The sequence below is a fragment of the Erinaceus europaeus genome, chromosome 12 (assembly GCF_950295315.1).
Source record: "Erinaceus europaeus chromosome 12, mEriEur2.1, whole genome shotgun sequence".
Classification (NCBI taxonomy): domain Eukaryota; kingdom Metazoa; phylum Chordata; class Mammalia; order Eulipotyphla; family Erinaceidae; genus Erinaceus; species Erinaceus europaeus.
The window spans coordinates 64,001,067-64,017,161 of record NC_080173.1 but is presented as its reverse complement, the minus strand read 5'-3'; the positions used below and the strand labels follow the sequence as shown (position 1 = coordinate 64,017,161).

Below are 16,095 nucleotides of genomic sequence, written 5' to 3'. Positions count from 1 at the left end.
CAGGCAGTGGTACATCTGGTTAAGTGCACACATTGTAGTGTGCAGGGACCCCAGTTCAGCTTCTGGTGAAGTAGGGCTGCAGATGTCTATCTCTCTCCCTCTCTATATCCCCCTCCCCTCCCAATTCCCCTCATTCTCTACCCAATACTAAATAAATAAATAAATATATCTACATGCCTGCTATCAAATTAAGTGGAATTATTGATGAGTGGCGGCACTGTGAAAATTATTTTCCTTCTTGTTTCTTATTCATGTAAAAATGGCAAACTTTGAAAAAAAAATGACCTATCACTTCACTCGATTATACATAATTTCAATTTATTTTTGCTTGTGTTCTGTAACTTTTCTTGAGTAGAAATATATCAGGGTGTTAAAATTATTTTCTAATTCATCGAGAAATCTGATTCATAGAGTCACTTGTTCAAGTTTTGCATATCACTAGTCACTGGCAGGGCAAAGATGGGTGAAGCGTTTGTGTCATGGGCCCCTGAGTGATACTTCATAGCTAGTGACAGAATCCCTGGGAATAAGTTCTGTGTGTATTAGTGTCCTTGCTCCTTGGTCAAGATGTAGTCTAGGCACAGAAGACAGAAGTGGATGGCTGAAGAGTGACTGAGGTAGGAGGTGTGGCTAGATTTACCAAGATATGGGTACCACAGTTGGCATATGCCCATCTGTGTCAGGGCTCAGAGAGACAGAAAAACACAGTCAAAGTCACAGAGCACTTTTTCCTTCTTGAAAATGGCAGTCCCCCTTGCCAGCCATTCTCTGGGAGAAACCTCCCCACTTCTATTTCAGAATGATCCTAAAGTTGGACCTCAGTCCTCTTAGCCTCACTGATCTTGTCCCAGAGTGATCCTGGGACAAGTTGCCAGGGTCCAGTGTACTCAGTACCAAATGGCAAATTGGGGCTTTGTTGAGACGTCTGTGCAAAGTGTGCTTCTTTCCATTTTTCCAAGTAACCAGTGTCTGTTAACTCCTGCACAGAAAAGCAGTGGCGGCCATCTGTCATCCAACTAACCATCAATGACAACTAGCTCTGCTCTCTCCTGGTTCCTAAAATTTAGGAGCAGATGGTGGGGATATTAGAGACAACCTAGAAGAAAGATGGGGGGGTGGGGTGGACAGAGGAAGTTGCCTTGGTCCTGAGACCTTAGTCCCCAGGGTTCTCCTTCCTGTGAAGTGCAACGGTCTCTAGCCACACTTCCTGTCCTTCCAGCCCTTGCCAACATGGAAGGATACTTTCTAGGGTTGATCGTTGTGGCCAGGATACTACTGGGGTAGGGGATAGCTCTCTGCGGCTGATTAAGACGTGACCATTCCAGGTCTCCCCTTCACCTTTCCTCCTCCTCTGAGATTACTCTCCTTCCCATAATACTCTAGGCTGCTGGCTCCTGACTTTAGTCTCTTCCAAAGGAATCCTGGATATTTGGTTTAACCAGCCTCCCCTTTTTATTAGTGACTTAACAGAGTTTTACAAAATTATAAGATTTCATGAATGTAATTTCACATCCACAGTTGGTGTGTGTGTGTGACCATACCTTCTACCAAAGTTCTTTGCCCTGCCACCAACCCCTAAGCACTATAGTTTTCTCAAAGTCCAAGAAACAGTTTGGTTACTTTTTTTTTCTTTTCCATCCCTCCTTCCTTCCCTCCTTCCTTTCTTCCTTTCTTCTGCAAGTTCATTTGCTTTAGTAATCTATATTCCAAATATGAATGAAACTATCCAGTCATTATCTTTCTCTTTTTTACTTATTTCACCCAGCATACACCTACAGTTCTACCCATTTTTGTTCCAAATGAAACAATCTTATTATTTTGAATTGGAGAGTACTGTTCCATTGAATACCTTCATCCATTCATTGATTTTTGAGCATTTAGGTTCCTCTCACATTTGGACTATTGTAAATAGTACAGCTGTGAATATAGGGGTCCATTAAGCAAAATTTTAGAGGGGAGTCCTCTATGGTTATAACTAATCTAGGCACACAATAGGGAGCTAAGAAACTCTAGGGTGAAGGTGCTAAGTTCAGGGCAGTTCTGGTCCCCAGTTTCTTGCTTCTCTTCCCTTATCAGGTTCCTCATTCTGTGCACCCCAACTCAAGTGGAGTTGAGGCCCAGGGGCGGGCCTCTGTCTACTCCACCCCTCCTTCCCCAGCTTGGAGACCATAAAAGCCTAGATCTAACTGAAAGATGTTGCTGTCAGGTGAACTTTGGAGGTGGGGTCTTTGAGGGCTGTGTGGCTAAAATTGGCCAAGGAAGGGACACTGTAGACCCCTGTGAGAAGGGGGTCTGGACTGGGGTATGAAGGTGTGAGTGTGTGAGGGTCCCTGGAGGTGAGGGCTGGTGGGGCTTTCTTCTCCAAAGGATACTGTGGGCTTCCTCATTCACTAGGCTGGGAGTCTTATTGCAGAGATGAAGCTGTTTCTGGACTTAGCAGGGCTCCTGGCCATCCTAGTCATACTCCAGCCCTCTGAGGGTGCTACTCCAGGTAACCATACAGATAAGAAGGGAAACAGGACTTTCATGGGGGTGGTTCCAAGTCCTGAGGGTTCCTTCCCTCAGGGAAGCCCCCCCCCCCCCCAGGGCCTGGGCCCTGATGGCTTTGGGTCCCTTCCTGATCCTATGACCGCTGCTCTGGACAGCTGTTCTGGAGAAAGTGGAGACCTCAGTGGTGATGACCTGCATGGAGGAGGCCAAACAGCTAGTGGACAAAGCCTACAAGGACCGGCGGGAAAGGTGGGTGCTGGGCACTGCCCACCTTTGGGCAAACCTGCACTTCAGAGGAGGAACATACAGAGGGAGATTTTATGGATGGGAGTGAGACCCTCTATCCATCTGCCAGCTTTTGTGTTTCTGAAGACATTTTCAAAGCCATCCCCTCTGTGACCTTACCTCTGAAGCCCTCTTTGGATTCATACCTGTTTATGAAGAGAAAAGTCTGTGGGTCTGTCTACACTGTCTTATGTGTCCATCTTCTGAGTGGGGCTTTGCTGAACATGCCTGCACCCCTTTTCTGGCCCTCACCTCTCCTTTCTCCAAGCAGCATTAAGCAGCGGCTGCGCAGTGGCTCGGCCAGTCCCATGGAGCTCCTGTCCTATTTCAAGCAGCCGGTGGCAGCCACCAGGACAGCTGTCAGGGCTGCTGACTATCTGCATGTCGCCCTGGGCCTGCTGGAGGGGAAGCTGCGCACCGTGTGGCCACGGCCCTTCAATGTTACGGGTATCGGTATCGTTGCTCCTATGACCTCAACCTCCTGCTCCACTAACCCTAACCCTAACCCTCTAGTGATTCCAGTCACCTCCCACTGGAATCTTGGGGCATCCTAGCCTCTTCATACTGACTACCCCAATGAAAGTCTTTAGGACTCCTGGATCTAGGCTAAAAGTGGCGTGGGGGTGGAGTGGGGTGCTCAGCTCCCACACGCTTCTCCGGGGCCTGCAGACGTGCTGACACCGGCCCAGCTGAACCTGCTGTCCAAGTCCAGCGGCTGCGCCTACCAGGACGTGGGGGTGAAGTGTCCCGAGAAGGACAAGTACCGCACCATCACCGGGCAGTGCAACAACAGGTGCACAGGCTGAGGGCCCTGGGAGAGGGTGTGGCGGCTCAGGGTCCCGCAGGCAGGGGTCGCCACCTACTGACAGCGCCCGGTGTCTCCCGCAGACGCAGTCCCACCCTGGGTGCCTCCAACCGTGCCTTTGCGCGCTGGCTGCCAGCAGAGTACGAGGACGGCTTCTCGCTGCCCTTCGGCTGGACGCGGGGGGTCAAGCGCGGTGGCTTCCCGGTGCCCCTGGTGAGCTCTGCGGACAGGGACAGAGAGGGGAGGTCGACCCCGTGCGTGCGGTGCTGGTCTCTTGGCTGCACCTGACTCTCTCATCCCCGCAGGCTCGTGCAGTCTCCAATGCCATCGTGCGCTTCCCCACCGAGCAGCTGACCCCTGACCAGGAGCGCTCGCTCATGTTCATGCAGTGGGGTCAGCTGCTCGACCACGACCTGGACTTCACTCCGGAGCCAGCCGCCCGGGCCTCCTTCCTCACGGGTGTCAATTGCGAGACCAGTTGTCTGCAGCAACCACCCTGCTTCCCACTCAAGGTGCTCTCTCCTTCCCTCCCATCCCCTCACACCTGCAGCAGAGAGGGGCAAGGCTCCTGGAAGTGACTGCCTCCCTCCCTGCCCGCTCAGCTCCTGTGCAAGGTGGGCCCTTTCCCTGGGGAAGATTCCCATGCGCCCTCACCCTCTTCCCTTCCCTTCCCTAACTCAGAGGAAATCACTCAGCCAGCTGTGGGCCTCTCTCAGGTCAAAAGAGAAGAAATTTAGCTCCTGATTGGGGTGATTCCCACTGATGGAATTGCAGGGGCTTTGCTGGGCAGGGAGAGAGGGGATAAGGACTTCCTAGGAGCCATTCACCCTCTACTGGTTGATACTGAGGATTCTGTCTACTTTCCTTCCCCCAGAGGAAAGGGGTCTCCCTCCCCTCCCTTGTCCCTGGTTACATTGATCCAGAGCCTGAGCTGTGGGGTTGGAGCAGGGCTGAGAGTGGAGCAGTTGGCTGAAGCACAAGGCAGAGTAAGTAGAGAGGGAAGAGAAGGAGAAAGGAGCATCAGAGGTAGAGTGAGTGTGAAAGAGAAAGGAGAGATACAGGAGCCAGTATGAGAAACAGGAAAGGGGCAAGGGAAAGAGAGGTGGAAGAAGAGAGTGGAGAAACGACATCCAGAGACCAGGGGAGGAAGTGAGAAGGAGAGGGAGAAAGATTTAGGGAAGGGAGGTCAAAGAACTGGCCCACTCAGTTCCAGGGGCCCATGTCTCTCAGTCCAGCATTCTGCTTCTCTAGCACCTAAAGATCCCACCTTTTGCTGGTGGGATATCAGCCAGTGAACCCTCGTGAAACTTGAGAGACCTTCCTGTAGGTTGAGGGGACAAGATTTTGAACATTTGGTGTCTGGACTTCCCCCTCTGGTCCCAGGCTCCAGGCTGCTTCTGTGATGAGATCAAGGTCTTAGGAGAGAAACACCCCTGCCCATTGCCCTTGTCCTGTGGGCCAGCTGGGTTTCTCTGTGCTACAGATTCCACCCAATGACCCCCGAATTAGGAACCAGGGCGACTGCATCCCCTTCTTCCGCTCCTGTCCGGCCTGCACAGGGGGCAACATCACTATCCGCAACCAGATCAATGCACTCACCTCCTTTGTGGATGCCAGCATGGTGTATGGCAGTGAGGACCCCGTGGCCAGGTCTCTGCGCAATACCTCCAACCAGTTAGGGCTGCTGGCTGTCAACGATCGCTTCCGTGACAATGGCCGGGAGCTGCTACCCTTTGACAGACTGCACGATGACCCCTGCCTGCTCACCAACCGTTCAGTGCGCATTCCCTGCTTTCTTGCAGGTCAGTCCTTGACGGAGGTGGGTGTGTGTGTGGGAGGGCTGGGGTGGTGCTGGGGTGCTCCCTACTGGAGCCACAAGGACTCTGTGAGCTGCCTGTGGGTCTGTGTTTAGAGAGACTCTGTCCTCACCATTTTCATGATAGCATTCTGGTTGCCTTGGTGACAAATTGGATGGAGCCAGAAAGGCACAAACAAAACAAAAAAAAAAAACCTAAGAGGACACAGAGATGGCCAAGGAGTTTTTGTCCATCTCTTTCTCTTTTTTCCACTAGACTCTGGCAGAGAGACAAGTCCCCAAGAGACAGGAAGCTAAAGAGGCAGAGAACAATGTGGTGTCCACAGCTTTTAAAAACACATTCTCTGGGGGTCGGGCGGTAGTGCAGTGGGTTAAGGGCATGTGGCGCAAAGCACAAGATCCCGGTTCGAGCCCTGGCTCCCCACCTGCAGGGGAGTCGCTTCACAGGTAGTGAAACAGGTCTGTAGGTGCCTATCTTTCTCTCCCCCTCTGTCTCCCCTGCTTTCTCCATTTCTCTCTGTCCTATCCAACAACGACATCAACAACAATAATAATAACCACAACAAGTGCAACAAAAGGGGAAAAAATAGCCTCCAGGAGCAGTGGATTCATGGTGCACCGAGCCCCGGCAAAAAAAAAAAAAAAAAAAAAAAAGCATTCTCCAACATAGTAGCCACATGTGCTCATGGTTAAATTAAAATTTAATATTCAGCTTCTCAGGGAGAGATATAGCCTGTTAGGACATACACCTTCATGTTTGCAAAGCCCTGGGCTCGATCCCCAGTACTAAATTGAAGCACCGTCTCATCAAGAGAGGTTCTAGGCATGATGGAATGGTGTTGTGGGGTCTCTCTTTTTCTTTTTGTTTATCTGAAGTAAGAAGAACGAAAACATCAGGTGCAGGGTAGTAGAATTGTGCATATGCAAGGCCCTGCTGTCACAAAAAAGAAAAAAAAAACCAGTGTCTCCATGGCATTAATCACACTGCAATTGATTAACTGCCTTATAGAGTAGTGGTTCTCACACAGGGCAGCACAAATGCAGAACATGTTTATCAACTCAACAAGTGCTACTTGGCAGTGCTGTTCTAGAATATTGCATCCTGCCTGATTCCTATAAGAAGGGAAGATGATATTTGAAATTCAAATGAGTTGGGGCATCAATGAGACTCATGCCCAGAAATTTCCCCATTTAAAAGTATTATTTATTTGTTTATTTATTTATTCATTCATTCATTCATTCATTCAATTTTGTCTCCAGGGTTATCCCTGGGGCTCGGTGCCTGCACTATGATTCCATTACTCCCAGTGACCTTTTTTATTTTCGTTTTATTGGATAGGACAGAAGGGAGAGGAATATAGAGAGGGAGAAAGACAGCGACATCAGCAGACCTGCTTCATCACTTGTGAATTGACCACCTGCAGGTGGGGATCTGGGGGCTCAAACCCAGATCCTTGCGTAGGTCCTTGTGCTTCATGCTATGTGCACTTAACCTGTTGCACCACCACCTGACCCCCTCCCCATTTATTTATTTATTACAGAGACAGAGAAATTGAGGGGGAAGGGGGTAGGTAGAGAAGAAATATTTGTGAAGCTTTCCTTCTTTAGGTGGGAACCTGGAACTTGAGTCCAGGTCCTTGCACATGGTAACATGTGTGCTGTATGGGGTGCACCACTGCCCAGCCTCCATTTTTTTTTTTTTTTTTAGTATAAGCCTAATCATGACCCTTCCCTCTGGCCTTCTGATCTTTCCTTCTGAAGGTTCCTATTCATCTTTCCCTTGCTGGGTCCTGGGGAAGAGGATCAAACTCAATACCAATGGAGACTTTTTCTGGGCTAGTGAAGAAATGACAGCATTCCTTAGCCAGGAAGTTATGTGTCAGATATAATGCCTAATGATCATCTCTGACAAGCAGGAAGAAGCTATCATGAGGGACCATGGCATCAGGGGAGGTCACCTAAAAGAAGTATAAATTAAGCACGGTGTGGCTTGCTTGGATGAGTAGAGAGGAGGGCTGGGTAGGGTGCATTTCAGACCTTGTCTGGGGATGGAGTTTCTATGGATTAAGTCTTTCCTGGGATGGAGGTCTTAGGAGTGATGGTAGTTTTTGCCTCCTCAAGGGGACACCCGCTCGAGTGAGATGCCTGAGCTCACCTCCATGCACACACTCTTTATTCGGGAGCACAACCGACTGGCGACAAAACTCAAGCGCCTGAACCCACGCTGGGATGGAGAAAGGCTCTACCAGGAAGCCCGGAAGATTGTGGGAGCCATGGTCCAAGTAGGCAGTCCTGAATGTTGGCGGTGCTGGGGTCCAGCAGACCTGGGGTTCACACGTGCATCTGCCACTTCCTGTGTGGCCTCGGGCCAGTTAACCTTCATGAGTCTCAATTTCTCATCCAGTCTGTAAGGGTTAGAGATCATACATGAAAACATCTGACAGATGTTAAGGACCAAACAAGGGATATTTCTCTCCCATCTCCTCCTTCCCAAATTCCCTCCCTTTCTTCTTTCCTGTGCATCCAGAATGGCATATGTGCTGGTATTCATGGGGGAGGGGGGGAACAGCAGAAGTAAGCCGTGCTACTGGCCTCTTATGTTAACTCTAGTGGCTAACAACAGGAAAAGACCAGGAGACCATTTTAATCACAAATGATCTATCTATTGTACAGAAGGCAAGGTTTAAATAGCAGAAGGGAACAAAGGACATTTTTTTGCATGTGGCAGTAAGGGTGGGCTTTGGAAGGTGAGAACCCCCATGGTGAAGGTTCTAAGGAACTGATAGGGGTAGAGGGGGAGAGTTCTGGAATGAAGTAGATAGGGGCAGAGGGGAGAGTTCTGGAATTCCAACAAGGGAGAAGTAAACAAGGGGGAGCCTTGAAGGGGAGTTAGATCAAAGTGGAGGAGGGGTTTAAGGAAATAGGAAGGAAGAGCCTTTTGGTCAAAGTAGAATGATGCTATGTGGAGTATGTGTGATCACAGCAGGTGAACTATAGTGAACTTTAAGCAGGCAAACCATTTGGCTTGTAACAAGGAAATGAGTTAAGTGTTAGGGGGTGTAGGTTCCTGTGATGCTTGGGAGACTGACAAGGGGAAACTGAATCAGGAAAGCTTTTCCCTCCATGCTCGACCCCTGGAAGGGAGAGGCTGACAGGTGGGGTATCTTTTCAGACCTCTTTATCATGGGAGTTCCTCTATGCTTTTACCATGCTTTCACAATTAACCCCACAATAAGCAGGGTTAAAGGATGCGGCAATGGTGCCTGGTGGAGAGTAGTTGCTTAGTAACTACCTCTACCTTTTCTTGATCTTGCTGTCATTCTTGGATCCTTCACACACTCCTCTCTTCTTTGGGTTCTATAAACTCCCTACACTTGCCTATATCTGGGTGATATTCTTGGTCCTCCTCAATTTTTGATACTTTAGTACCTCCTTCCTCTCCCAAAGACATCAATACACAACTAAGATTCTGGAGAGTTATTGGTGCTGAGGTTAGGTTTTTTTAAAAAAAATTATTAATGATTTAATAATGAATTACAAAATTACAAGATAACAGGTATAAAATTTCCCACTTTCCCACTATCAGTTCTGTATCCCTGTTCCTTCCACTTTAAACTGCATTAGTTCTCCCAAGATCATAGTTATAGCTTGAATATATATATATATAGTCAAAAAATTATATATATAATTTTTTTTCGAAGGTCCTGCCTTCTTTTTTTATTTTATTTTATTTTATTTTATTTATTTTATTTTATTTATTTATTCCCTTTTGTTGGGTCCTGCCTTCTCTTCCTTTCTCAGTTACATCTACCACTTCTGAGTGTCCTCCTTTTTAGTTTTTTTCTCTTCTCTCTGGGTCTGGATGGAATTGGAGCTCATTGGAGTTCATAGCCCTCCATCATCTTCCCCTAACATTTACCCCTCTGAGAGTATGAACCAAAAATTTTTATGGGGTGCCGAAGGTGGAAAGTCTGGCTTCTGTAATTGATTCTCTGCTGGACATGGGTACTGGGAGGGTGGCTTTTTTTTTTTTTTTTTTTTAATTTTCAGTAAAAACTTCAGTGACATGCATTTAGTTTTTAGAGGAAATTCAGAGTCTGGGGTCTGGAGTGAGCCTGCTTGATATGTTCTTTTCTCACTAGAGGTAATCATCTAGGATAATGCTGCCCTTCCTACCTCCCTTTTTTCTACAAACACATATTGAACCTTACTATCAGCCAGGCACTTGTTAGACACTGAGTAATTTCTAGAGAAGTGAGATGTAACTCTTACTTTTAAGTTAGCAGAAGAAACAAGAAAGTACTTAAGGGCAAGAAGCTATTTCAGTGACTAAGAAAGTGCTTTCTTTTTTTTTTTTATTTTTTTCTTTTTTATTTTTTTATTTAAGAAAGGATTAATTAACAAAACCATAGGGTAGGAGGGGTACAACCCCACACAATTCCCACCGCCCAATCTCCATATCCCACCCCCTCCCCCGATAGCTTTCCCATTCTCTATCCCTCTGGGAGCATGGACCCAGGGTCATTGTGGGTTGCAGAAGGTAGAAGGTCTGGCTTCTGTAATTGCTTCCCCGCTGAACATGGGCGTTGACTGGTCGGTCCATACTCCCAGTCTGCCTCTCTCTTTCCCTAGTAGGGTGGGTCTCTGGGGAAGCTGAGCTCCAGGACACATTGGTGGGGTCTTCAATCCAGGGAAGTCTGGCCGGCATCCTGATGACACCTGGAACCTGGTGACTGAAAAGAGAGTTAACATACAAAGCCAAACAAATTGTTGAGCAATCATGGACCCAAAGCTTGGAAAAGTGGAGAGGAAGTATTAGGGAGGTACTCACTGCAAACTCTAGTGTACTTCTGCTTTCTTACTTTGGTGCCATACTCCAAACTCAGTCAATTTCTGCTTTGCGTTTCTACTTCTTTTTTTTTTTTTTTTTACATGCATAACATTCCCTAGATTCCCATTAGAAAGTGCTTTCTTATTTAATCCCACAAGGCGGGAGCATTCTGAAACTCTATTTTACATGTGAGGAACCAGGGTTTAGAGAGGTTTATAACTGATCCAAGGTCTCACAGTCAAGCACAGAACTCTGGTTATGTTACTCTGCCTTCATAGGCCCAGATCTGGAGGTGTGGTGTGGTGTGGTGTGGTGTGTGTGTGTGTGTGTGTGTGTGTGTGTATGTGTGTGTGTGTGTGGCGGGGGGGGCATTCGCTGGCCATGGGAAGATGGGAGGAACGCCCCAAGTCAGCAGCTGGTGAAGACTCTGTAGGGAAGGGTGACAAGGCCACTCATCTCTTTTCTTTTTTGTTTCCATCATTCTTTCTTCTCTCCCTTTTTCTCTCTCCTTCCTTTCTCTCTCCCTCCTTTCTTTTTTTTTAGATCATTACTTACCGGGACTACCTGCCCCTGGTGCTGGGGCCTGCCGCCAAGAGGAAGTACCTGCCCCAGTACCGAGGCTATAATGACTCTGTGGACCCCCGTATTGCCAATGTCTTCACCAATGCCTTCCGCTATGGTCACACCCTCATCCAACCCTTTATGTTTCGCCTCAATAGCCAGTACCGGCCTATGCAGCCCAATCCCCGCGTCCCGCTCAGCAAGGTCTTCTTTGCCACTTGGCGGGTAGTGCTGGAAGGTGAATGGGACCTGGACTGGGAGAGGGGGGCTGGAAAGCGAGGATGAAGTGGGCTTGGTTGGTGGGGGTTAGAGCTTGAGAAACCCTCTTTTTTATGTTTAATTTTGTTTTGAAATCCTCTTTTTAAAAAGCATTTCTTTTAAAAAATATTTATTATTTTGTTGTTTGATAGGATAGAGAGAAGTTGAGAGGGGAGGGAAGAGGTGGTGGGAGAGAGAGAACCTGCAGCACTATTTTACTACTTGTGAAGCTTCCTCCCTACAGGTGGGGACTAGGGGCTTGAACCCAATTCCTTACACATGGCAATATGTGTGCTCAACTGGGCATACCACCACTCAGCCCCAGGAGAAATCCCCTTTCCTTTTGTCTTTATCTGACCACCAGCCTTAGTTCCCCTGATGCTGTTTCTGTATTATGGGATAGAAATCCCTGTAGGGAACTGGCTTCTGTATGCTGTGACTCTCTGTGAGCTGGGGGACAGTGCCTCAGCCTTGCAAGTCTGAATGGCATAATCCCCTGAGACCCAGATGCCCTGGGGCTGCCTTGGCACTGGGAGCTGCCCGTGCTCAGCCCTCTTTGGCAACCCTGCCCCTGCCCCACTGCAGCCATGGCTTCATTCCTGACTATAGTCTGAGCTCTGACTCTGAGCTAGATCCTTCTACCTTTGCTCCTCCTGCTGGCAGGTGGCATTGACCCCATCCTGCGGGGCCTCATGGCCACCCCTGCCAAACTGAATCGCCAGAACCAAATCGTGGTGGATGAGATCCGGGAGCGATTATTCGAGCAGGTCATGAGGATCGGGCTGGACCTGCCTGCTCTGAACATGCAGCGCAGCCGGGACCACGGTCTCCCAGGTGAGGGGTTACAGGAGTCTCTTAGGCCTCATCTGCACCTCCTATTCCAGGGCCTTGCCCTAGCCAGTGCCCAGACTGCTCTGAGTTTTCTCTCACCCCACCCAGAGCCTTACTTTTAAAAAGCCACCTTAGGTCAGGCCCTTATCTCTTACCCCTTCCAGCCTCTGTTATACTGTTGTGACCCTTCAATAAGCTGTCTTAATGCCTTTTCACATTTCTTAATTTTGCATGAACTCTGAGGTGAAGGCGGTCTTTGGAGAGATCTGGAATCTGCCCAGGTTCTCTGGCCAAGTCAATAACAGTTGGGTCCCTCACAAGTCTGAGATCTTCAGTGGGAGACAATGAGCTAACCCTATTTTTTTGGACTTGGTAGGAGTGATGACCATTTTGCATTTGCCTGAGGTTGAGAGGGAAAGACAGGATGTAGAAAGGTCCAGTATCCCCTTGGTCAAGCCAAAGGCTCAGGGTTTCCTGGGCAATTATAAGATGGGCCAAGCCCTTCTGTATACTCCCCACTCTCATAACAACTCTGTGTAAGGTTCTGGAGTGTTAAGAAGGTGGCTTTTCTAGGACTTAGTTACAGTTACTCTCCTTTCCCTTCATGCACACAGGGTACAACGCCTGGAGGCGTTTCTGTGGACTCCCACAGCCTGGCAACGTGGGGGAGCTAGGCACAGTGCTGAAGAACCTGGACCTGGCGAGGAAGCTGATGGAGCAGTACGGCACACCAAATAACATTGACATCTGGATGGGAGGTGTGGCTGAGCCCCTGGAGACAAATGGCCGTGTGGGCCCACTCCTTGCCTGTCTCATTGGGACTCAGTTCAGGAAACTTCGAGATGGTGATCGGTGAGGAAGCTGCTGAGTGACTTAGGCTTTTGTGGGTGGGGCCCTGACCCTCTTGGGGCCCCAATTTCCTTCTGTAAAGTAAAGGACCGGTAAAGTAAAGATTGACTCTAGGGAGCTCTGGGTCCTAACGGTCTCTGAACTTGGGGGTGGAATTACAGGGAAATGAGTTCTAGATTGTGAATAAAGACAGAGAAAGTACTCAACTAGTTGGGGGGAGGAGGTCTCTGAATATGACCAGGGAGATATCAGTCACTTTTGAATAGGCCCTCTCTTCCTTATCCATGGAGTGCAAAATCTTCCTAGTATCATACCCACTTCTCACCTGGCCTGTATTGTGCCTTTGGAGGAATTAGAATAAGGTGTTCCTCTTGGGTGGACAAATTGTAAATCACCCTGGAGATTCTCTCCTCATCTGTGGATGCACACCCAGGCCAGAGGACAGGACATGATGAGACCTTCAGTCTCCTGGTGGCCACTGGGCAGAGGCAACCAGCCCACTGAGCTGTGAGGGGAGGCTCCACTAGTTTTAAGCCCCCTGGGTACATGGAACTCTCCCATGTTGTAGAGCAGTGTTTGCTGTAGTCCTCTTACATCCAGGGAGCAGCCCAAGCCAGTTGGTGTCCTCCTGGCCCAGCTTAGCCTCAGGTAACCTGTCCATGGGTGTTCTCGATGCAGGTTTTGGTGGGAGAACAAGGGCGTGTTCAGTACTCAGCAGAGGAAGGCCCTGGCCAAGATCTCCTTGCCCCGAATCATCTGTGACAACACAGGCATCACCACGGTGTCCAAGAACAACATCTTTATGTCTAACAAATTCCCTCGGGACTTTGTCAACTGTAGTACACTCCCCACATTGGACCTGGCAGCCTGGAGGGACAAAGCCTAAAGGCTGGGTAAGGAGAGGCAGCTACAAGGTGAAGGCCAGGTGCGAATGGGCTGACCAGTTGCAGCCAGAGACCTCCTTCTGTAGGAGAGCTCTTTGCTACTCTGGGTGGCAACTGAGAAAACTAGTGACTAGGTGTATATGTGTGTGTACACAAAACGTAGTAACTTCTGTATCCTGTGTGTGTTTCTGAACCTGGGTTGTGCCTTGTGTGTTGTGTATTTGTGTCATTTCTGGGAGTGTGCGTTAGTTGTGTACATGAATGTTAAGTAAATAGAAGGCAGCAGAGTGGGTTGTGTCAAGGAGCAGCTCAGGAACCAGACTATTCAGATTCAGATCCTTGGGTTAAAACTGCAGCTTACCGCTAGTATGACCTTGAACAAAGAATTCAACTTTGCTAACCCTGAATTTTTTTTCTTTGTAGATAACAGCTGTTATGGCTATTTTATTTTCTTTAGAAGGCCCACTTGGTCTTCCTTTATGCATTATGCTAGACATGGGAAACACAAGAAAGACATGAATTCTGTACTCATGGAATTTACATTTTAATCATATCCCAGCTAGCAGAGATGACCCAGTGACCCCTGGAGAAGTGACTATCAGCAGTTGGGTTGTGTATAGGGTTGAGTTCTGGCTCCAGAGATCCAGTCTCTGGCTCCCCCTTTTTCCTTTCTTACTTTGGTCTCTTGCTTATTCACAGGAGCCTACCTGGAGAAGAACTGGGGCCCACTGGCCCTTTTGTACCATTCATTTGTAATTAATGTAGCTGATGTTTATGATAATAAAACACCACTGATATCTGGAACTGTTGTGTCTGCCACGGGGCTGGAACCACAGCGTGAGGCTTGCTTTGGGTTCTGAACTTGAACCTTTGTGAGCTGTATCTTGGGGCCCTGTGTTTTCTGAATAGGGTGTGGGGTTGGGTGAGGGTTTCAAGGAATCCTCTTTTGGCTGATCCAAGGCAGATTCTTAGAACAGAAATTATCATCAAGTCATTAAGTTTATTCATTGCTCTGAGAAAATAATTTCTTATATATATATTAATATTTATTTATTCCCTTTTGTTGCCCTTGTTGTTTGTTTTATTGTCATAGTTATTATTATTATTGATGTCGTCGTTGTTGGATAGGACCGAGAGAAATTGAGAGAGGAGGGGAAGAAAGAGGAGTGAAAGATAGACACCTGCAGACCTGCTTCACTGCTTGTGAATTGACTCCCCTGTATGTGGGTAGCCGGGGGCTCTAACCGGGATCCTTATGTCAGCCCTTGTGCTTTGCACCACGTGCACTTAACCCGCTGTGCTACTGCCCGACTCCCAAGAAAACAACTTTTTTAAAAAAAGATTTTATTTATGTATGAGAAAGATAGAAGGAGAGAGAAAGAACCAGACATCACTCTGGCACATGTGCTGCCGGGGATCGAACTCGGGACCTCATGCTTGAGAGTCCAAAAATTTACCACTGTGCCACCTCCCAGACCACAAGAAAATAATTTCTATAGGCTCACTCTGTGCTTGGTGGTAGAAAGCAGAGGGACCAAAATGTTGTCCTTTGGGAGAGAAAGAGCAGAGCTGTGATGGGAAGGCAGGCCCAAATCTTCTCTTACTACTCCATGAGCACGGCTTCTTGTCCCAGAAAATCCTATCTTCTTGTTTCTTGGAAAGTTCTTTGAAATACCACCCAACTATGTCCACTAATCCCCACGGACCCATATACAGGGTATCTGAGTGGAAAGATTCATCTGGACTTCAAACACCTAAATACTTGGTGGTGAGTCTAAGGCCTGTCTTCCAGAAGGGAACAGCATCATTGCCAGCATCTTTAATCAATCATCATATGTTTATTGAGTGATTACTATATGCTGCATCCCTGGCCAAAGAGCTTACAATCTAGTTTAACAGGACTGGAGGAAATGTAAAGGTACAAAGATCACAGTCTCAAGAGGCTGGGTGGCACCTGACTACCCCGACTGAGAGGGCTTCTCACAGGGTCTAAGTCATGGTAGAGGGGAGGACTGCCATAGGCCGAGGACATGGGGAGGGAACAGTGACAGTCCAGTGCACCCTCTGAAATGATTGAGATGGTGGACCTAGAGGGAGATGTGTGCCTGGTGAGAATAGAAAAGGAGGGTTGGGACTAGGATGTGGGGCTGTAAGAGGCCAGGCCGTTGAACTTACTTGAAATGTTATCACGGACCAAAGGAAGTTTTACATCACAATGGGGGGAGATGGGGCTCCCTAGCCCCTAATTCACCACTGAAGCCCAGGCTGAGAGGTCCAGCTTATCAATTGTCGAACAATCCACAAAGTCTTGGGGGTAGCTATTGGCTTGGAATGGGTTTAGTGGGACCTTGGAGATGTGCGTATTATCACAAACAAGGCGTGAGAAGGACATTTTCTGTAGAGAGTTTCGCTGCTTCTCTGTGAAGACCCCAGGATTCTCCCACCAGAACCTGCAGAGATAGAAGCAGAGTCTCTTCCCCTCACA

At 48.2% G+C, this 16,095-nt stretch overlaps 2 protein-coding genes across 9 annotated transcripts in view; one reads left to right on the top strand and one right to left on the bottom strand.

Moving 5' to 3' along the window:
* Window positions 1-1,985: 1,985 nt before the first annotated feature.
* On the top strand, window positions 1,986-14,414 carry MPO (myeloperoxidase). Of its 5 annotated transcripts, XM_060203839.1 has the most exons (13): window positions 1,986-2,302; window positions 2,395-2,491; window positions 2,646-2,739; window positions 3,047-3,222; window positions 3,445-3,568; window positions 3,664-3,793; window positions 3,886-4,092; window positions 5,064-5,382; window positions 7,518-7,678; window positions 10,771-11,026; window positions 11,710-11,880; window positions 12,492-12,729; window positions 13,405-14,414. In XM_060203839.1, exons 2-13 carry the CDS (start codon window positions 2,416-2,418, stop codon window positions 13,610-13,612), a joined length of 2,160 nt encoding a protein of 719 aa, XP_060059822.1. In that variant the 5' UTR covers window positions 1,986-2,302; window positions 2,395-2,415; the 3' UTR covers window positions 13,613-14,414. The 5 variants fall into 5 exon arrangements, with proteins under 5 accessions (XP_060059822.1, XP_060059821.1, XP_060059820.1 ...); XM_060203838.1 differs by having other exon boundaries at window positions 2,168-3,222; window positions 13,405-13,619; window positions 14,310-14,414; XM_060203837.1 differs by having other exon boundaries at window positions 2,168-3,222; window positions 13,405-13,640; window positions 14,310-14,414.
* A 583-nt stretch (window positions 14,415-14,997) lies between these two features.
* Window positions 14,998-16,095, bottom strand: part of LPO (lactoperoxidase) — a 48,875-nt gene continuing 47,777 nt past the window's right edge. For 3 of the 4 annotated variants that reach the window (XM_060203800.1, XM_007536134.2, XM_060203801.1), the window contains one exon: window positions 15,004-16,060. In XM_060203800.1, coding sequence (XP_060059783.1) covers window positions 15,853-16,060 — 208 coding nt within the window. In that variant the 3' untranslated portion in view covers window positions 15,004-15,852. Of the gene's footprint in view, window positions 16,061-16,095 lie in introns of all 4 variants that reach the window. The other variant, XM_060203802.1, reaches the window with a different exon arrangement.

Bases quoted from the DNA above. Each gene is read 5' to 3' on its own strand.
- MPO (XM_060203838.1), top strand. From the start codon at position 2,811: ATGGATGGGAGTGAGACCCTCTATCCATCTGCCAGCTTTTGTGTTTCT. The intron at 7,679-10,770 runs GTAGGCAGTCCT...CTTTTTTTTTAG, and splicing joins TTGTGGGAGCCATGGTCCAA to ATCATTACTTACCGGGACTA. The intron at 11,881-12,491 runs GTGAGGGGTTAC...TCATGCACACAG, and splicing joins CCGGGACCACGGTCTCCCAG to GGTACAACGCCTGGAGGCGT.